The following is a 22,492-nucleotide window of genomic DNA, read 5'->3' as shown; positions in this document are numbered from 1 at the left end:
CTGGCTCAAGGCCAGCATTGAGTTCAGGAGGCCCTAGTATCTCTTAGCCTGATTTCCAAATCTAATATTAGATGACTGCTTTTTGTGTATATTTGAAGGTTATAGCCCATTATAGAGAAGACTGAGGAAAGCAGCATCCCATACCTGTGCCTAAAACATTGTTTCTCACCCAACCCTCCCGTTCACACTTTCCTTTTTCTGTTTCTCACACGCATGCGCACATGGATGGACAGAGTCACGCACATCTATATTTGGTAAATATCCATCAGATTTCCTAATGCCTTTTAGAGAAGGAATTCTGCCATCTTTACCTGGTCTGATCTATCTGTGACTCCATGTCCACAGCAATGTAGATGACTCTTATTTGCCCTCTGGATGACAAGGAATGGTCAATAAAATGCTGGCTTAGCCAGTGACACCCACATCCCATGAACAAACAGGAGAAAAGATCAACAAAAGGGAAAAACCAAACTGTTAGAAAATATCACACTGATGGCCACCAGCCCTTGACTTCTGCGTTGGTGCAATGGATTGCACTTATTCGACACTTGCAAATGTTTGGGCAAGACACTGACTTGCCTCCACACTGCAAGGAGAACATTCATTTATTTGATATCTGAAATAACTCAACAGAGGCCGACATCCTGTCACCAAGTCATCCTTTATTTATACTGATCATTCTGCTGTAACGCAACAGTTGTGTTCCTCCACAACCTTGTGCTATAGAAAATCACGCGATGGAAAACTACTGTAGGAAATTGTGCTGTAGAAGATCACTAATAGAAAATTGCTATATCCATTCAGTAGAAAGTTTGTATGGTCCAAATAATGTCCACAATTAGTCAGTTTCGTTACAGCCAATTCGTGCTGACAAAACACGCATTATAGTAGAACGACCTGTACATAGAAAGCCAGCTCTCAGAGAGAAGAGAACCTCGTATACTCCTGTTTTTATCTGTCAGCCAGGGCTTCCTGATTGGGTTTATGAATCTGGTCTAAGAACTCCTATTCTATGATGTCCACCTGACTGACCTTGCTACAATCACTACAATATCTACTCTGGGAGTTGATCCCTAGATCCTATTTTTGATGAATAATAATACATTGAGGGTTTTGATGTGATTATAGGAGTTAACCTTTGGGTTTTGAATTTTTTGGTGCTCTGATCCCTGAAAGTCTATTTTTTACGTGAGGAATATGGAAAATTAGAACTTGTTAAGCCAAACGTTAAATGTATCGATGTTCACATGGGATTGACTTTTACATGGGTATGTACAGTACATTGGCAGAAGAATACCTGAAGCAGCTTTATAAATCTGAATTTCATGAGAACTATATAGTGCAGTAACTTTTTAAGCTAGTTCAAAAAAATTCTTGTGATGGTTACCTGAAAAAGCAAATTGAAAAATAAACCCAGTTCTCCATGATTTAGAGCACTTTTTTAATGGAGAATGTCTGATAAAGGAAAACATTGATATTGGTAAAAGTAAATAAATGTTTAATTTGTGCAATTTTATAATTGATAGGAAGTAATGAAACCTGCGAAGTAAAAGTGCATAATTGAATGCAGTTTTTTGTAAAGAGAATAAAGTAGTTTTGATCTATTGCTTTCTCGTGAGCCTCTTCTGTTCAAAGAAATATTAGTGTGATTGTGTTTTAATTTCAATAGAATATAGGCAAAGACTTGAAACTTTTTGGAATGAATTACCTTGTTAATTTGTTGATTGTTGACACATGGGTGACAGTGGCGTCATGGTAATGACACTGAACTAATAAACCACAGACCCAGGCTAATGCTCAGGGAGCATGGGTTCAAATCCAAAACAGAATTTCATCCCATTATTCTCATCAAATTTCAGTTCAACTAATAAATCTGGACTTGAAGCTGGTGTCAGAAATAAAACCTTCATCAATTATAACAAAGATCTATCTGTTCACTGATGTTCTTTAGGGAAGGAAATCTACCATCCTTACCTGATGTGGCCTAGCTGTGACTCCAGACCCACAGTAATGTAGTTGCCTCTTACCATCCCTCTGCAATAGCCTAACAAGTCACTCAGTTCAAGGGTAATCAGAGTTAGGCAATGTTGACCTTGCCAGAGGTGCCTACATTCTGAGAAAGAATAAAAAGAAAAGAATGTGTTATATGCAGTGTTGTATCACTTCTGCTGTTTTCTTTCACCATAGACCATTAGCCGTGCATTCATGAATGGAAGCTCTGTTGAGCACGTGATTGAGTTTGGTCTTGATTACCCAGAAGGAATGGCAGTAGACTGGTTGTCAAAAAACCTCTACTGGGCAGATACGGGCACCAATCGAATTGAAGTAGCACGACTGGATGGGCAATATCGGCAGGTTTTGGTGTGGAAAGATTTGGACAATCCACGTGCTTTGGCTCTTGATCCTTCTGATGGGTAAGGGAAGAGTGAGTATAATAAAGGTTGAAAAAAATTTAATGTTATCCAAGGATATTGCAAACATAGTTGCAAGCTTGATGGGATTTCTTGGATTGTAGCAGTGATATTTCAATTACCTTTTAAACTAACTTGTTGATTATTAATTGTAACTTGTTATTAATTCTTATAAGGATTACAATGTTGAAAATGTCAAATGTGAACAGCGGTATTGTGGTTTTGATATGAATACTAGACAAATGTTTTAACATACAGTTAAACTGTTTGTATACTACATATGGCATTATAAATGGCTTTTAATTTATGTCTCAAGGTACAGTTTATATAAAAACTTTAGTACTGGGTTCAGTCCATGTCCAAATGCTGCAAGACCAATAAAATATCAAGTGTAGGTTAGTCCTTTGGGTTGCGGCATGTCCTCCTAAGGGAAAGACAACGGAACGAGGACATGCCGCAACCCAAAGGACTAGCCACACTACCATACATCAAGAGCATTTCCAAACTGACAGCCAGACTACTGCGACCACTAGGACTCGTAACAGCACACAACCCAACAGCCACTCTCAGACAACAACTCACCAGAACAAAGGACCCGATACCCAGCATGAGCAAAACCAATGTAGTGTACAAAATCCCATGCAAGGACTGCACAAAACACTACATAGGACAAACAGGAAGACAGCTAACGATCCACATCCATGAACACCAACTAGCCACGAAACGACACGACCAGCTATCCTTAGTAGCCACACACGCTGATGACAAGCAACATGAATTCGACTGGGAGAACACTACTATTCTAGGACAAGCCAAACAGAGAACAGCCAGGAAATTCCTAGAGGCATGGCATTCATCCACAGATTCAATCAATAAACACATCGACCTGGACCCAATATACCGGCCACTGCAATGGACAGCTGGAACTGACAACCGGAAGCGGCAGATTCAAACCACTACAAATGCCGGAGGAAAGATCACAGAAGCGCTTCACAGGAGGTTCCCAAACACTGAGGATGTCACCTAGACAGGGGACTAAACGTCTGCAACACAAATTCCCAGCTCGGCAAACAGAACCACAACAATATCACTGTTCCTTTATTCTCCAGGTCAAATCCAGGAGCTCCATCCCTCATTGTCTTGTAGGGGTAGCGACATTAAATGGACTGCAGCAGTTCATGAAAGCAGCCCACCACCACCTTTTTTGAGGACAGTTAGGGATGCGCAATGAAGGCTGGTCCAGCCAGCGATGCCCATATCCTATGGATGAATATTGTTTCAAAAAATTTAGTACCTGCTGTCAGTTGACTACAGTATAGTTGCACATTACAGCCATATTGTAAGCAAATTTGTAATTAACTGTAGCATGCTTAGAAAACTTTCTGAATAAGGGCCAAGGATGTTAACCTGTGGTAAGCTGGGAGAATTCATTGATACAGCTCCTGCTTGCTTGACATTCTAGCATGCAGTGGTAATCTTGAACTCAGATCTGTTCTTGATAGCAGAAATAAGTGGTTCAGTATAATTTGAAAGAGGCAAACAATAAATTAACTATTGAATATAATGATCTCGGTTTGGACTTCAAGGTTTTATCTGTTGTAAGTGACAGTTTATCATATCTAAGCCTGAAGAAAGTGTATCCAATTGTAATTTCTAACCTTATTCAGAAAGATGCAGTAAAGTCAGGAGGACAACCAAACAGATGTGATGAAAGCCATTCTGGCGTAAAGTATTGGTAAATTCTAGAAGTAAGAATCTGTTCAAAATATTGGTTGCTGACTGGTGTACTTAAACTGTTGTTGAATCCTGATTATATAAAGTTGTTTGAAAATATTCTTTGAAATGGTTTGGACATTCCACTTCTTACTGGATGGGGGATGTACAAAACCTGTGGCAATCTGTCAGTAAATTGCCATTCTGTCAAGGTGCTAAATTTGACTCTGTGATATCACTCCTGGCTCAAGTTAAAAAGAAGCTCATAGGTTCAAGCCTATGACAGAGCCTGAGGTGTACCATTTAGACTTGTACTTCAATATGAAGACATGCTTCGGATGTTAAGGCAAGGCACTGACCTTTCGTTGTTCCCTGTGAACTTTTCAAAGAACCAGTTGAAACTTAAAAGAATGGAATTATTTATCTCCTCTTGTTTTTGGATGTTTGTGTGGATAAATGGATGCCAAGGTTCCTTGTGTTACAATGGTGAACATATTGGGATGTGTAAGATGCTGTACATTCTTTTTGCCTCATTTAGCAAGATTGAAAGGAAGTGGAAGCAGTCATGTTGCTTCATCATAAGGAGCTCTGCTGAGAATGGATTTGAAGCAGAGTGTTGATAAATTAGTACTTAAACTTCGAAACAAAAGAAAGAAGAAAATTTTATCAGACTTTTTTACTTTAGCGCTGTAGTAATATTCTCTGAGTTCAGCCATTAAAAGTCAGGCTGTTATGACAGTGCAGGATCTTTTGTTAAATGGTTTGTTCCCCTGCTAAGTGTTTTGATCGCTGTGTTCCTACATTAGATACATGTACTGGACTGAGTGGGGTGGTAAACCAAGAATTGTCCGCGCGCACATGGATGGTACGAATAGTGCTGCACTGGTGGATAGAGTGGGCCGTGCCAATGGACTTACAATTGACTATGTGGAGAAAAGACTCTACTGGACTGACCTGGATACATCAATGATTGAATCTTCAAATATGCTAGGTAAGAGAAAATGTCAGACTTAGTCATGAAGTCATGTGAATAAAAGCTTTGATCTGTCACAGTTATTTATTGTTTAAATATGGAACATATGGCCTTAAAAAAAGGTTTTGTGTGGATTTTGGCTGATGACAAGCCTTTTCATGATCTTTGAGTTTTTTAAATGAAATTTTGTGTTGAAAAAACAGCTGTACACTTCTAATTCAAAGCATTTCACATACCATATTGTCTGATGGGGCCAACTATTCACAGTAATGTTATTTTAAATTTGGTATTCATTCAATAACATGTGGAAGTTAAATACCATCTCCCAAAGAAAACTGCTCCTAAATTTGAGGCCACAAGCTGCTGTTGCAGGTTTTCTGTGATTATGACTTTGACTTAAAGTACTTCATCTCGAGTTTCTTGGACAATTCCTTGGAAAATATCTTCAGTTTTCAAAAAAAGTTCTGTCTTCTGATCCAAGTATAAAGTTTAATTTTTTAGCACATTTTTGCTACTTTGTTCAGCCAACATTTTTCTTTTAAGATAACTAATATATTGCTTGCATGCTTGATAACTGTGACAAAATGCAAATCTCAAAATCTCTCGGATTCCACAGAGGATATGAAATTCTATATTTATACATGTTACTTCTGTGTGTTACTGAAAGCGATAATATGAAAAGGAAACATTGGTCCCATGTCGACTCATACCAATGTTACACAGGAAATAGCAGAACTCAAATTTTAACCTTGCACCCTCCAAATTAAATCTGTCTGTTGGAATTAAGAGGTGAAAAAACAATCAGCTGTTTTCATTGCATTGTAGCAGAATTAATTTTTTAAAAATCAATTCAACCTAAGCCATAGCTTTTGAGTAAATAGAAGCTGATACAAGACCAATTAAAGAAGACTGTGACAAAATACAATGCTGTGTTGCCCTTCTGCCTAAAGCTCTAAAGTGATACACGTGGAAGCGACTATAGCAGTTTATATATAAAATGTTACAAATTGTACTTTTTATGCATTCAGATAAATTGCTTGCAAAATAGAATCTTTTGTTGTTCACCAATTAAGGAAAACAGCGTGAAATCATAGCTGATGATCTGCCGCATCCCTTTGGACTGACACAATACCGAGATTACATTTATTGGACTGACTGGAATCTTCGCAGTATCGAGCGTGCTGACAAGATGAATGGCCAAAATCGTACTCGTATTCAGGGCCATTTAGACTACGTGATGGACATCTTAGTTTTTCATTCTTCACGACAAGATGGCTGGAATGAATGTGTGCAAACCAATGGTCATTGCTCTCATCTTTGCCTCGCTGTGCCAACTGGATACAGATGTAGATGTGCATCACATTACATTCTTGATGATAATAATAGAACTTGCAGTTGTAAGTATTTTATTTCTATTGCTTCAACATTATGTTTATTACATGTAGATCCTGAGCTACAAAACATCTTTTAAGCTATTGCAATCAGTTACCCGTAATAAAGGGGGGCTATAGTTTACACGTACCAGTAATAATAGTTTCAACTAAATTAATGCTGCTGAAAAATGAGGCATAATTAGTCAGGTTTGTTGAATATTAAACAAGACTTGCAGATTTATGAAGATATTTCAAAGGAACGTTACCAGCATCTGTAAGGTTTAAATGATTGCCTTTATTTTAGTACAGGTATTGCTTTGTTGTGGATATTAATGTAAAGATGCTCAACTTGTTACTGAACAAGTCTAAAATAGAACCTTATTCACTTTGATCATTTCTGTACCACGCAAATGTCAACAATTTGTGAATGTGATATCTTCAAAATGTTGATTTAAAAGTTCATGTTTTAACTCTGGCTAAGTGTAACAATCCTATTTCACTGCCATTGTTCTAATTTACTTATAAGACTTGTTTGGATTTTGAGGTTCATGGCAAACGAGTAACATTTTACCATCGGAACTCTTGAGAAATTTTGCACTGGAGCTTGGGATTAGAAATATGAAACCACTGGGTGTCCACTACAAATGTGTGTTTTGTTAATGTCTATCACAACTCAGCTCTGCCAAGCCTCTTGTTGTGGTTCTAGTATAGAAGCTTGTAAAGTAGAAGGATGAGTCTGGCAGCAACTTCTTTGGATTCACTGCAGAATGCATGCCAGCAGTTTCAATACTGTTTTGCAACAAGACGTTCTTTCAACAGTTCCTTTTTTTTAATGATGTGGAGGAGCTGTTGTTGGATTGGGGTGGACAAAGTTAAAAATCGCACAACACCAGGTTATAGTCCAACAGGTGGTGAAGGAGCAGTGCTCCGAAAGCTAGTGCTTCCAAATAAACCTGTTGGTCTATAATCTGGTGTTGTGTGATTTTCTTACTTTAAGTTTATCTGATTTGCAGTTGTTTTCTATGAATCATTGTACAAATATTTGGAACTAATAATTTTTAATGATATGTTTGTTTTTGCCTTCTAGCACCCATTAATTTCTTGCTGTTCAGCCAGAAGACTGCAATTAGTCGTATGGTGTTGGATGAACACCAGAGTCCAGATATAATATTGCCTGTACATGGTTTACGTAATGTGAAGGCAGTAGAGTATGATGCTGTTGACAGATTAATATACTGGGTAGATGGACGACAAAACGTCATTAAAAGAGCTAGAGATGATGGCTCTCAGGCAAGTGACAGAGGGAATTTTTCAGAGTGTGTACTGCAACAGAATTATTGGTTGTTCGTTTGTTTCAATAGACATTTCATTCCTTTCCTTCTCTATGTTCTCCTAGTTTCTTTTCTCATGTTATAGGATGATGTGGCAGGTGTAAAGTATCTTTGTAGTAACTCATCCATGTTGCCTTTATAGTGCCCTAATGAGCATATCTCTTCTTTGATAGAAGCTGGGTAAATATGAAAGTCTATCAAGGCTACAAGATATTGAGTCAATGATGATTTGTATCTTGCCATTGCTGTTTGCAAATTGAACATTCGGCATCTCAATGATGCTGAACGTAGCAGCAGTAAGTTAAAAAGAGGCAAATGCTGGCCAAAGGTACTTCCTTACTCGTGTAAATTCCCAAGGTGTTGTGGAAGGTGAAGACCATCACTTCTTTATCTGTCATGTAAGTTTAATGATGGTGTGCTCCAAATGCAATGAAAAATTGAATGGTTGTTGTGGTTCTTGGATGGGAAGTGGTCAAAATGCAGCAGGCACTCCCTTTTGATGAAATGTATCGGTCACTCAGTGCAGTGTCATCAAGTTGCTGTGAATTTTGAGGCAGAAGCTGAATGAATTATGGAAGCATGGCCCTCTCACTGTATGGGGGTGTATGAGCAGTGCTTCTCTGCAAGGTATATAATCACTGACTCTTCTCAGACCTAAGAACATGCTTTGCTCTTTATGTTCCAAAAACAAATCATTTCCAGTGTTGGTCTTGTGCCCAGCTACTAGTGGGATGTTGGTCGCCTTCCTGAGAAGGCGAAAGTAAGTGCTGGAGGGCAAGGGCTGATGGTAAGCACAGGAGCACCCAGCACACAGAGAGGTTTCAGCCACCCGGCCCCTCAGTGTGCACAAAGTCCATAGGAGACCCAGAGGTCTTCAGCCCCATTTTCTGGGATGAGCAAGGTGCAGTATCAATGCAGCCTCTGTGTGTCCCAAAACACTGGAACTGATGCTGGAGTGGGACCTAAGGGCTCCAGGAATGGGAGAATATCCTCTCCTAGTGGCTGTGAAGGTGACAGCGCTTTGAACTTCTGTGAGTGGCTCATTCCAGGGAATGATGGGTGACTTGTGTGGGATCTCAGTCATGCACCCACAAATACATCAGCACAGTGATTGATACCATATGTACAAGGCCATGTTGGTTTGTTTTGTTTCCCTCATGACAAGGTCAGTGCTACACTCCAAAAGTAGATACAGGGTGCCCCAGATACAGAAGGCATCAACTGCACATAAATGACATTGAGAAGGCTGTTTACAGGGGCGGGGAGCTCATGATTCCATTGTGTAACCGCCTGACTGATGCAGAGCTGAGCTACAATGTTGCCCATGTCTCAACAGGGAAATAGTGAAGCAGACAATAGGGCTGTTGAAGTTGTGGTTTCACTGCTTGAGAGCCCTCCAGTATAGTGTGGACAGAGTTATGCCGTATCTTCCTGGTGTACTATGTTCTGCACAATTGGAACACATAATGAAGTGATGGTCTGGTTGCTGAGAAACTGGGAGGACAGGAGCACTCTTCTGAGGAGGAGGAGGAGGAGGATGTATTCCTTGTCCATGGCAGAGCTTAGCTGTGTCAGGAACCACAAGCCTGACAGGACCTGATGGACGAGGTTAAAAACAATGACTGCAGATGCTGGAAACCAGATTCTGGATCAGTGGTGCTGGAAGAGCACAGCAATTCAGGCAGCATCCGAGGAAAGGCAAAATCGACGTTTCGGGCAAAAGCCCTTCATCAGGAATAAAGGCAGAGAGCCTGAAGCGTGGAGAGATAAGCTAGAGGAGGGTGGGGGTGGGGATAGAGTAGCATAGAGTACAATAGGTCAGTGGGGAAGGAGATGAAGGTGATAGGTCAGGGAGGAGAGGGTGGAGTGGATAGGTGGAAAAGTAGCTGGGCAGGTCGGACAAGTCAGGGGATCGTGTTGCTGAAGGTTAGAAACTAGGATGAGGTGGGGGAAGGGGAAATGAGGAAACTGTTGAAATCCACATTGATGCCCTGGGGTTGAAGTGTTCCGAGGCGGAAGATGAGGCGTTCTTCTTCCATGCGTCTGGTGGTGAGGGAGCGGCGGTGAAGGAGGCCCAGGACCTCCATATCCTCGGCAGAGTGGGAGGGGGAGTTGAAATGTTGAGCCACAGGGCGATTTGGTTGATTGGTGCGGGTGTCTCGGAGATGTTCCCTAAAGCACTCTGCTGGGTGGCGCCCAGTCTCCCCAATGTAGAGGAGACCGCATCGGGAGCAACGGTACCCACACCTCCTCCCTCACCTCCATCCAAGGCCCGAAAGGAGCCTTCCACACCCACACCTCCTCCCTCACCTCCATCCAAGGCCCTAAAGGAGCCTTCCACATCCATCAAAGTTTTACCTGCACATCCACTAATATTATCTATTGTATCCGTTGCTCCCGATGCGGTCTCCTCTACATTGGGGAGACTGGGCGCCTCCTAGCAGAGCGCATTAGGGAACATCTCCGAGACACCCGCACCAATCAACCAAATCGCCCTGTGGCTCAACATTTCAACTCCCCCTCCCACTCTGCCGAGGATATGGAGGTCCTGGGCCTCCTTCACCGCCGCTCCCTCACCACCAGACGCATGGAAGAAGAACGCCTCATCTTCCGCCTCGGAACACTTCAACCCCAGGGCATCAATGTGGATTTCAACAGTTTCCTCATTTCCCCTTCCCCCACCTCATCCTAGTTTCTAACCTCCAGCAACACGATCCCCTGACTTGTCCGACCTGCCCAGCTCCTTTTCCACCTATCCACTCCACCCTCTCCTCCCTGACCTATCACCTTCATCTCCTTCCCCACTGACCTACTGTACTCTATGCTACTCTATCCCCACCCCCACCCTCCTCTAGCTTATAGAACATAGAACATAGAACATTACAGCGCAGTACAGGCCCTTGGGCCCTCGATGTTGCGCCGATCCAAGCCCACCTAAACTACACTAACCCACTATCCTCCATATACCTATCCAATGCCCTCTTAAATGCCCATAAAGAGGGAGAGTCCACCACTGTTACTGGCAGGGCATTCCATGAACTAACGACTCGCTGAGTGAAGAACCTACCCCTAACATCAGTCCTATATCTACCCCCCCTTAATTTAAAGCTATGCCCCCTTGTAATACCCGACTCAATACGCGGGAAAAGGTTCATACTGTCGACCCTATCTAACCCCCTAATCATCTTGTACACCTCAATCAAGTCACCCCTAAACCTTCTTTTCTCTAGTGAAAACAGCCCCAAGTGCCTCAGTCTTTCCTCATACGATTTTCCTTCCATACCAGGCAACATCCTGGTAAACCTCCTCTGCACCCGTTCCAATGCCTCCACATCCTTCCTATAGTATGGCGACCAAAACTGCACACAATATTCCAGATGCGGCCGTACCAGAGTCTTATACAACTGCATCATGACCTCAGGACTCCGGAACTCAATTCCTCTACCAATAAAAGCCAGTACACCATATGCCTTCCTCACCGCACTATTTACCTGGGTGGCAACTTTCAGAGATCTGTGTACATGGACACCAAGATCCCTCTGCTCATCCACACTACCAAGTATCCGACCATTAGCCCAGTACCCCATCTTTTTGTTATTCTTCGCAAAGTGAATCACCTCGCACTTAGCTACATTGAATTCCATCTGCCACCTTTCTGCCCAGCTCTGCAGCTTCTCTATATCCTGCTGTAACCTGCTACATCCTTCCTCACTGTCAACAACTCCTCCGACTTTCGTATCATCCGCAAACTTGCTCACCCAATCTTCTAACCCCTCTTCCAGGTCATTTATAAAAATGACAAACAGCAATGGTCCCAAAACAGATCCTTGCGGAACACCGCTAGTGACGGCACTCCATGAAGAAACTTTGCCATCAACTACTACCCTCTGTCTTCTTCCATCCAGCCAATTCCTAATCCAAACCTCCAACTCACCCTCAATGCCATATCTCCGTATTTTCTGCAGTAGCCTACCATGGGGAACCTTATCAAACGCCTTACTAAAATCCATATATACCACATCTACCGCTTTCCCCTCATCAACCTCCTTCGTCACCTTTTCAAAGAATTCAATAAGGTTTGTGAGGCACGACTTGCCCTTCACAAAACCATGCTGACTATCCTTGATCACATTATTCCTATCTAGATGTGCATAAATCCTATCCCTTACAATTCTCTCTAAGACTTTGCCCACAACAGAAGTGAGACTCACCGGCCTATAGTTACTAGGGCTATCCCTACTCCCCTTTTTGAACAAGGGAACCACATTTGCTATCCTCCAGTCTTCTGGGACTACTCCTGTAGACAAAGAGGACATAAAAATCAAGGCCAATGGCTCTGCAATCTCCTCCCTTGCTTCCCAGAGAATCCTAGGATATCTCTCCACGCTTCAGGCTCTCTGCCTTTTATTCCTGATGAAGGGCTTTTGCCCGAAATGTCGATTTTGCCTGTCCTCGGATGCTGCCTGAATTGCTGTGCTCTTCCAGCACCACTGATCCAGGACCTGATGGACACCCAGTTCCAGTAGATAGGAGCTGGGTGCAGCAGACCATCATAGACTGTTCAGTAGCCTTTGATCGTGATGCCAGCATTTGATGTGCAATGTGAGAGACAAACTGCAGCTTATGTTCATTTTTCTGTGCTCACTTTTACTGTCTGTGAATAAAATTCCCATCTTTGGAATCATCTGATTACTTGCCTGAATGTGATGATCCTCTATTGAACAGTGACAAGCTGTTAGATCTCCAGTAGACATTGGGAACAGAGTAGCGATGATCTACAGAGGTTGTGTGGATGGAGTGTGATCAGGTAAAATGTGTGGCCTGGAGCAACTAGGGTGAGAGAGTGGAGACAAATGTTCAAGGGAGTGTTGGCCATGTCTGCTGTGCCATCAGCAGCATGGCTTTCTGGCTGTTGTGCCTTTGGGTTGCTGGTGAGGGGAAAAATGGATTGGCAACATTTGTCTGGGTTGAACAGCAGCCTTTCATAGTTGGCATGGGTGCAAAGGATGCCAGTTGTTCAGGTATCCAAGTTGTTCTGACAACATCGACTGGTATGATGAGGATGCATTCTCATAAAGGAATGCTGTAAGTATTAATGAGGTGTAGAGTACAACACAAAATCTTGGTTTGTTCTCGCAATGAAAAGCACTGTAAAGATCTTGATGCAAATTGCACTTAACCTATAAGGTTTATTATCTTTGATTATTAAGCTGTAAATACAGTCCTCTATCTTCTGGGTTGTCACTCCAGGATTTGAGCAAAACAGTCAAGATTAGACTCCAGCATACTTAAGTGGATGTAAAAGATCCACTATTTCAAAGAAGATCAGGGCAACTGTCCCTCATACTTGAGTCAATATTTATTCCTTAAATAACCCATCAAAAACAAATGATCTACTCAGAATCATATTGTTGTTTATGGGAGCTAGTTGTGTGCAACGTGGCTGCTATTTCCTACATGACAATAGTAACTATGTCAAAATGCACTTTGACCATGAAAACATTATAAAAATGCAAGTCTGTCTTCTCTTCTGTACACTCTCTTCCACTCCCTTTCTTTATTTATATGTATCTATATTCTATGTATCTACCTTGATCATCTTTGCCTTTGATATTTTGTGAGCCTATCTGAGCTCTGGATATGTATTGCTGCTTTTCACGGGTCATTGAGGTGTTTATCCTAGAGATGGTAGTCAGAGTTCATGTTTAAATTGGCTTTAGTCACACAATGTCTCTGTCGACCACTTTACAGTAGCGTAACATGATATAATGTGAACAGCTGCCGACACACTCAATAAGGTAATTCTTCCTAGTTATGCTATTTGATAAAAGTCATTTTGGAATCAGGAGATTCCTTCGTGTTGACACATTTTGATTCTGAGACAGTGCAGCAAGCAAGTGGACAAGTTGGATTGGTGGGATGGGGGAGGTACACATGTACTTGTTTCCATATTCTTTACTTAATAACATTTATTTAAATTGGCCTGACACTGAAGTCTTTTTATTATTCGTTCATGTGATGTGGGCATTGTTGACTAGACCATTTATCACCCCTCTCTAGTTGCCCTGGAGCTGGGCAATAATGCTGACGTAACCAGCAACACCTCAATCTCATGGCCAAATACAAAGAACACAGCAATTTTAGGCCAATTAAATCAAATATTATTAAGTGATTGAAGCATTAGTCAGTGATCTTTAAATCTGTTGCATTCATGGTTGGATTTAGTGTTTTAAATATTGATACAAACGAGGAAGATATTCTGCCCAAAATATTATTGCCTAACTCTGTGTATCCTCCATTGTTAAGCTGTAATGATCCAGATTTTCCGTCAGAAAGACAATCCCTGCAGCAGCTTAGGCTAGAGGGAATTGAAACTTGCTCTGACACCTGAGCAAATGTTAAATTGGCCACCCACTTATGCCCAACTCCTCCTCATCATTGATCCTCCCCGTCCCAAAAACTACCATTCTTGGGACCTTGACAACCCAGCGCACACCAGTCCCGACACCTCCACATTAACCCCAACACACAACACGATATTCTTCAACTCCTACCCCACCTCACAGGACAAGACACCACCGAATTCCAAATTTACCCTAAGTACACTTCCAATTATTTGACATGCTGGCACCATAACTCCCTGTCCCCTTATCCACCTGCTATCCACTCTTATTCCAGCTATCGCCCTTACACTAGATCCATTTGGTACCCTATATCCCTACGCATTTATCTTCTATCTATTTGGTTTTCAAAGTGGATACAGACTTTTAAATCACAGAAAATGACACTTGCTGCTGGAAGACAAGGTTTGGTTTCAGTGTTGATTTTCTTCTCTTTTATTTTCTTGTGTTCCTGGATTCATTCAGGCTTCTTAAGGTTAGAAATTTCCTGGTAAGAAAACTCATGGGAAGAATGTCTTGAACTTGTGTTTTATAAAACACAAGTTCAGGACCAGACATAGGGTTCCTAATCCTGTTCAGAAAAGTTAGGTCAATCTGTTTAAAGAAAGGACAACAAAAATGTGTGTGCAGAACATTGCTTGTGTTTCAATTGAATGAAAAATACTTCAAAACTAATGTAAGTCATTCATGTATATTGTTGCTGTGAGGATCTTATGGCTGTACAGTAAAGTTAACCAATAATTGAGAGTTTCCCCCACCTTAATTTGTTGCTCCTTTATCTAGGCATTTGTGGTTGTTTCTGGGCCAAATCAAAGCCAAAACTCAGATATACAGCCTCATGACTTGAGCCTTGATATCTACAGTCGAACTGTCTATTGGACTTGTGAAACTTCCAACACCATAAATGTTAATAGACTTAATGGAAAGCCCATCGGAATAGTTCTTCGTGGAGAACATGACCGACCAAGAGCTATTGTTGTGAATGCAGAAAGAGGGTAACACACTTTTATTTTGTGTTAATATGAAGTGAAACTGAGTGAGCAGTTATTAATCTGAATTAAGTTTTTCAAATTCATCCACCTGTCTACCAACTCTCTAGATTTTGTCTTTGATTCTGTGCTATCAGACTGCCTGTCCAACATTCAGTTTTGAATAAGCCAGATGTTTCTCTATGTAAACGCTGAGAAGTACAAACCAAACTGGCTCCATCTCATATTCTTCACAAATCAGGCATCTTTTGCAGCCATGAACTGTATTTCCAATCCTATCACCTCTCATTCACAAAGACCATTTATTTCAACCTTCATAATATCATGAGCATCTATCCCTCCTTCAGTTAATTTCCGCTGAAATATTCATTAATTTTCTTCATCACTTCCAAACTTGCTATCCTGATGCTCTCCTCGCTAACCTCGAATCATACTAGTGAAGCTGTTCTACAGCTTTGATTTATTCCACTTCATTAAAATATTATTTAACCTTTATAAAAGGATACTTGTTTAATGTGTAGTACAAAGACTCCTAGCAACAGTATCCTTATTTTAATGCTCCTTTTGTTATTTATTTAAAATGCTATTTAGGTATATGTACTTTACAAATATGTTGGAGAGGTCCCCAAAGATAGAACGTGCAGCACTGGATGGCACTGAAAGAGAAGTAATATTTTCAACTGGATTGATCAGACCTGTTGATTTGGCAATTGATAATAAACTAGGGAAACTTTTCTGGGTCGATGCAGATCTAAAACGCATTGAAAGCAGTGATTTATCTGGTAAGTCTGAGATCTCCACAATGCTTTACAAATGTATTCACAGTTTTTTCTATAAGTTTGCTGTTTCACGATTGTCCTGTAAATATGCAGTAGAAGCTGGTTTCCAGCTTTGGGTTTCCACAGCTGTATCCATTGAAACCTTGAAATCCATCTTTAGTAATGTTTCTATCTGTCTTGGATCTTTTCAGCATAATTTGGCAAGACCAGCAAGTTTATTTCAAGCTGAAAAAATCTAGTATCATTTTGCTGTGATTTTGCCTGTCCATGACGAGGTCTAAATTTTGAAGCATTGAATTTCCATGGATAGAGCAAAACAAAGAGGATCTTGAATCAAATATACGGCCAAATTAATAATGGCTCATACAACAAGGTCATATCCAAATATGAGATTTTACTGTCCCAAAAGTAATCTGAGAGTAATGCTTAACATGCAGAGATCAAGTTGCTTTTTCTGCAATTTTATAGATAACTTCAGCCATTTTTAAAAGGATTAATGCCTGTATTATAATACAGAGAGAGGAATTTGATAAGACAATTTGGGCCATGTGTGCAATAACATCACTCATGGTAACTTTCAAGCTATTACCTAAATTATAGCAAAAAATAGCTAACTTACCAGGGAACACTGGATTTAGTGTGGTACTAATAGGCTAATAGGGGTTCCAGGACAGAACCCCACTGGTCCTCACCTTCCACCCCACCAACCTCCGGGTACATTGTATCATCCTCCGTCATTTCCGCCACCTCCAAACAGACCCCACCACCAGGGATATATTTCCCTCCCCACCCCTATCAGCATTCCGGAGAAACCACTCCCTCCGTGACTCCCTCGTCAGGTCCACACCCCCCACCAACCCAACCTCCACTCCCGGCACCTTCCCCTGCAACTGCAAGAAGTGCAAAACTTGCAGCCACACCTCCCCCCTCACCTCCCTGCAAGGCCCCAATGGATCCTTCCATATCTGTCACAAATTCACCTGCACCTCCACACACATCATTTACTGTATCCGCTGCACCCGATGTGGTCTCCTCTACATTGGGGAGACAGGCCGCCTACTTGCGGAATGTTTCAGGGAACACCTCTGGGACACCCGCACCAACCAACCCAACCGCCCCGTGGCTGAACACTTTAACTCTCCCCTCCCACTCCGCCAAGGACATGCAGGTCCTTGGCCTCCTCCATCGCCCCAGGCCCTGGCCACACGACGCCTGGAGGAAGAGCGCCTCATCTTCCGCCTAGGAACCCTCTAACCACACGGGATGAATGTAGATTTCTCCAGCTTCCTCATTTCCCCTCCCTCCCCACCTTATCTCAGTCCCAACCCCTGGATTCAGCACCGCCCTCTTGACCTGCAATCTTCTTCCCGACCTCTCCACCCCCCACCCCCTCTCTGGCCTATCACCCTCACCCTCACCTCCTTTCACCTATCATATTCCCAGCGCCCCTCCCCCAAATTTCTCCCCCCCCTACCTTTTATCTCACCCCGCTTGGCACACCAGCCTCACTCCTGAAGAAGGGCTTATGCCAGAAACGTCGATTCTCCTGCTCCTCGGATGCTGCCTAGCCTGCTGCACTTTTCCAGCACCACACTTTTCAACTCTGGTCTCCAGCATCTGCAGTCCTCACTTTCTCCTACTAATAGGCTTGACAATTAATAAGTAAGTAACGTAATACTTCACCAATTATGCAAAGAAATGTAATCAGATTAAAGCCTGTTAGTTGCAGGGATCATAAGCATAATGACTTTGGTAACCTCAGCTCTGTTCCTTGTTGGTATGTGCCTGTAGTACTAAACTGTGCTTAATTTGACACTATATGGCACTAGTTTGGCCAAAAGTTTTCCTCTGAGAGGAAACACAATGGTTGAAGGTATGTTAGTAGGAGGTAGTTACCTGAAATTCAAGTTGAAGCAGATACCTGGTATTGAAAATGGTTTCTTTTATGTCTAATGTTGCATCCAGCAGTTCTGTACCTGATATTTAATTGTTTGACGCTGCTGATATTAGATACCCCAGAACGGAAAATGTGCAAAGTTCTTTAAAACAGGTGGTGGTGATTGTGGAAAAAAAACAATAGCAGCTTGTAATGTGCTTACCATAAAAATCTGTAGAGATATACAGAGACCAGGCCACTCAGCTGACCTCGCATTAAATTTGTTTAAATTAGTAATAAGGACTCCTAAACCATAGTTTTGCTGAAAACATTATTATTAAACAAACATTTTACTTTCTTTTGTTAGTTGAATTTAGGTACTAATTGATCAGATATAAAGACTTATTTAAAACTTAAAACTTGTTTTTCATTGCAGCAGAAACATGTCTTAAGACCTTTAATTACTCTGCACTGTGTCTATGTGCATTCAATTAGCACCATTATCAGCCTTAGGATGTCATACAGCACTTTAGAGTCATTTTTTAAAGTTTAGATCATATTGTAATGCAAAACAATATGATGGTTAATTTTTACACAAACTCACATAAGCAGCAATATGATAATATCTACTAGATATTCTGGTTTGTTGATGTTTATTCAGGGAAAAATATTGGCCAGGACATTGGGTGTAAATTTTCCTTTTCAAAATAATGTCATGAAATGTTTTACAAACATCTGGGAGGAATCTAAAAACCTCAGCTTTACGTCTAATCCAAAAGACTTCACTGAAGTATCAGTCTGGATATTTGTGGTCAAATGCCTGCAGTGGGACTTGAACCCACAAATTTTTGGCTCATGGTTGGCACCTTGGAAATATTTCCTTATTTATATTGATGTTGCTGGTCAAAAAGGGAGAGGGTTCCAGTGGAATGAAAGCTCCTTAAACATTCTCTAAAAATTCCTTTAATTGTATGACAATTTGTGATGAAGAATTCCTGGAACTGCATTCAGTTTGTTGATTTAGTATCAACATGTGGTTTCCAGTACTTTTTCAGTATAATTCCACACCTGAAGGACTACACTTCTGACAATTTGAAAATGATGTTCGAAGCTGTCAGTCAGGATTTATGTGGTCAGATTCTTTTAAAATAGAATTAAGAGAGAAATATCTTCACACTTCGGAAGGGAAAATCAAAATAAAGAAATAAAACCAAAAAAAAGTTACTTTGTACAATATTTTGAAAATTAAAGTGACTCATTGGACACTGAGCAAAAGACCAAAGCAAATCTTTCAAACACAAGGACTATTTTGACTGATTTCTTCTCTTTACTTGCCCTTTTCTTCTTTTTTAAATCCTGGAAGTATTATCAATGAAATGCAATGCCATGTACATTGTCAGTCCTATTGTTTCCAATCAGCCAAATGGCTCTTGTGTTAACTTTGAATATGAGTATCGGCCATTTGGCTGTTCAATTATGGGATATCCCAAAAGAATAATTACTGTCTTTGTATGTAACAGCCACATGTGCAAGCTACCCAGCAAGGTCACCAGCACTTAGGGTGATCCTTTCTTTTCTCACGTCACCAGTTGTATAACTATTGACACAAACTATAAATCACCATTTCCACTCTGGTTGAAATTATCTAATCCAGTTCTAACCAGAATAGAACCTGCACCTTTTCAGTAAATTTGCTTTGTTGCAAATATTTGTACTTAATCCCTTTCCAACTTGAGATGTTCCTATATTTTAAAGTTGTATAACAAGCAGAAAATCTCTGACACTTTTCAGCCTAATCAGTTGTTCGGAGGGATGAGACTTTTCATCTGATTTTTCCTTTCCCATCATGCTGCTTCGGAATCTCTCTCGCTCCTCTCTTTTGGGTACTGTTCCTTTCCTGCATTACCTTTTTAAATGTAATTCATGCATTTTACATGCAAAGTTTTATGTACATATGATATTTTAAAAGGAAAAGTTTGGTTAATTTACTTAGGTGCCAATAGACTGACATTGCAGGATTCCAGCATCCTGCAGCCAATGGGGCTTGCTATACTTGGTAACTACATTTATTGGATTGACCGTCAGCAACAGATGATTGAGTGCATAGAAAAGACAACTGGAGACCATCGAACAAGAATTCAGGGTAGAATTGTTCACCTGACTAGTATCCATGCAGTTGAAGAGCTAGATGTGGCAGAGTTCAGTAAGTTTACTTTGTTTAATACTTTTATTTTATATTTTATAAATTTATTTTATACTTAATATTTTATATCATAAAATATGGTGACGGTAATATACTGTAAATGACTGTATTCCAAAAGTTGCAAACAAATGTAATCAGATGTTAATATTTTAAGCTGCTTCCTTCAGGCTTTGCTTTTATCTCTAAAGGTGCAAAAAAGGGTCAAACTTACCAGCAATGAAAGCAGTCAAAATGTAGTGGGACACATTGTTTTGTAAACACCTGTTCAACTGGTATAATCCCATTTCTACATGGTTTTTCTACGGTTTACATATACAGTCACAGTGCAAAAAGGTAAATTCTGGAGCTGAGGTGGAAAAGGTCCAGATCGTCAAGTTCCTAGAAGTGACCGTAACCAACACTCTGTCCTTTAGCTCCCACGTAGATGCGACAGTTATGAAGGCAGAACAACACCTGTTCTTCCTCAGAGGCTTGGGAAATTGGCATGTCCATAAGGATCCTCATCAACGTTTACAGATGCACCATAGAAAGCATTCTATCTCGATGTATAATGGCTTGGGTATAGCAACTGCTATGTACACAGCTCAGATAATCATGAAAGGCAACCTCCCAACCATGGACTCCTTCTGCATTCCTCGTTACTGCAAAAAGGCTGCCATTATCATCAAAAAGAACCCTCCCACCCCAGTAATACTCTCTTCCAACCTCTTCTGTTAGGAAGAAAGTACAGAAGCTAAACACAACCCAACAGATTCAAGAACAATTGCTTTCCTGCTGTTATTGGACTGTTGAATGGACCCCTCTAATTTCAAATCGAATGTTGATCTTGTTTCTGTGCACTTCCTGTGCAGCAATAACCTCGTATGCCTCACTCTGTCTAAACACCCTGTTATCCTTGTATGTTATGATCTGCCTGTACTGCTCACAAATCACAACTTTTCACTGTACTTAGGCACATATGACAACAATAAACCAAATCCAAGTCTTCAAATTTTGCAATTTAGACATGAAAATAGCAAAACAATTGGATGATGAAGTAGTTATTAAACAAATAATAAAATATATTTAGAGATTAACTACTCAGAATTAGATTTTGAAACAATGTACATTTTAAGTAAAAGTAATCAATGCGGAAGTTACCTTCACCCAGCAGCTTGTTGTGTAGCCTTTTCAGTTAGAATTTAGAATGATTGCTTTGCTTTGTAAATATGATTCGATGATGTACTGCAGTAAGATGAGGGTATAAACACTTATTCCTGGTTCTAAAATTCTGAGATTTCTTCATAGGTGCACACCCTTGTTCCCGTGATAATGGTGGCTGCTCACACATCTGCATTGCAAAAGGTGATGGGACACCACGATGCTCATGTCCCGTACACTTGGTGTTATTACAGAATCTACTGACATGTGGAGGTACTATACCCAAATTACAGTTTATAATTTTAAATCTGATATGAAAATAGAAATTGCTGGAAAAGCTCAGCAATCCAGGCACCTTTTGTGGAGAGAAATCAGAGTTAATGTTTTAGGTTGAGTAGTTAATGTTTTAGGTTGAGTGAGCCTTCCTCAGTTCTGACCCAAAATGTTAACTCTCCACAGATGCTGCCAGACCTGCTGAGCTTTTCCAACAATTTCCATTTTTCTCTGATGTTCTCTGATTTACAGCATCTTCAGTTCATTCAGTTTTTTTTTATCATTTTAGATCCTTTTCTTTGGTTTTTCATCCTTTTGTAGAACATTTGGAAGTTAATGACCTATCAGGCTATTTTAGGAACTGCTCTTTAATTGAGCTCACAAAATATTACCGAGATCTGATCGTTTGAAAAACTAAATTGTACCGAACTAAGTAAAGGCAGTGTTAGATGCAAAGGTATCTTTGACTTCAAACGTTGCTGTGAGACTTTTAAATTCTATCATTTTTGCAGTGATAAATAAAGAATATGACTTCTGATTAAACTTGAATTACATTATCCACTTCAATATCAGCCTCAAGGTTGTAAAATTTAATCCCTTCATAGGAGGAAAACAAAATTTAAACAGCAGACAATTCCCTTCCAATTGGCTATTTTATGACACATATTGAAAAGAAAACCAGCATGAGGATTGACTGTTATCTGTTCCATGGTATAGAAGGCTGGTCATTTGAAGACTGGTAGCCTCTATTATCAGAAGAAGCAGACTGAAATTTACAATGCATCCCAAACAATGTGGTTAGTCAGCAGAAAAGGCTTAGTCTGTCTCCATACACAATATCAAAACCTCCAATGTTCTTCAATTATGGTCTAATTGAATGAAGGAGCTGACTCACTGGGCCAGATGGCCTCCGACTGCTTCTATCGAAAATAGTGGTAAATAATGAGGAGAATTACCATAAACTGCACAAGAACACCAGTGGTCTGCTTAGCTGGACAGAGCAGTCACAAATGGAGTTCATCCTGAGAAA

The 22,492-nt window shown here is 40.6% G+C and overlaps 1 protein-coding gene across 1 annotated transcript in view; it reads left to right on the top strand.

Annotated features, from left to right (window-relative positions):
* LOC122557826 (low-density lipoprotein receptor-related protein 5) overlaps nt 1-22,492 on the top strand; it is a 222,221-nt gene that overhangs the window by 176,339 nt on the left and 23,390 nt on the right. The window contains exons 10-17 of the mRNA XM_087996571.1: nt 2,188-2,414; nt 4,931-5,115; nt 6,171-6,494; nt 7,558-7,760; nt 14,986-15,197; nt 15,783-15,973; nt 19,840-20,049; nt 21,337-21,462. Of these exons, the coding sequence (XP_087852697.1) occupies nt 2,188-2,414; nt 4,931-5,115; nt 6,171-6,494; nt 7,558-7,760; nt 14,986-15,197; nt 15,783-15,973; nt 19,840-20,049; nt 21,337-21,462 (1,678 nt within the window). The remainder of the gene's footprint in view (nt 1-2,187; nt 2,415-4,930; nt 5,116-6,170; nt 6,495-7,557; nt 7,761-14,985; nt 15,198-15,782; nt 15,974-19,839; nt 20,050-21,336; nt 21,463-22,492) is intronic.

The sequence above is a fragment of the Chiloscyllium plagiosum genome, unplaced genomic scaffold (genome assembly GCF_037043375.1).
Source record: "Chiloscyllium plagiosum isolate Xiang-an unplaced genomic scaffold, Cpla_swu_hap1 HiC_scaffold_18, whole genome shotgun sequence".
Classification (NCBI taxonomy): Eukaryota; Metazoa; Chordata; class Chondrichthyes; order Orectolobiformes; family Hemiscylliidae; genus Chiloscyllium; species Chiloscyllium plagiosum.
Note: the sequence above shows the minus strand (reverse complement) of the source record. Positions and strands in the feature narration are given on the sequence as shown.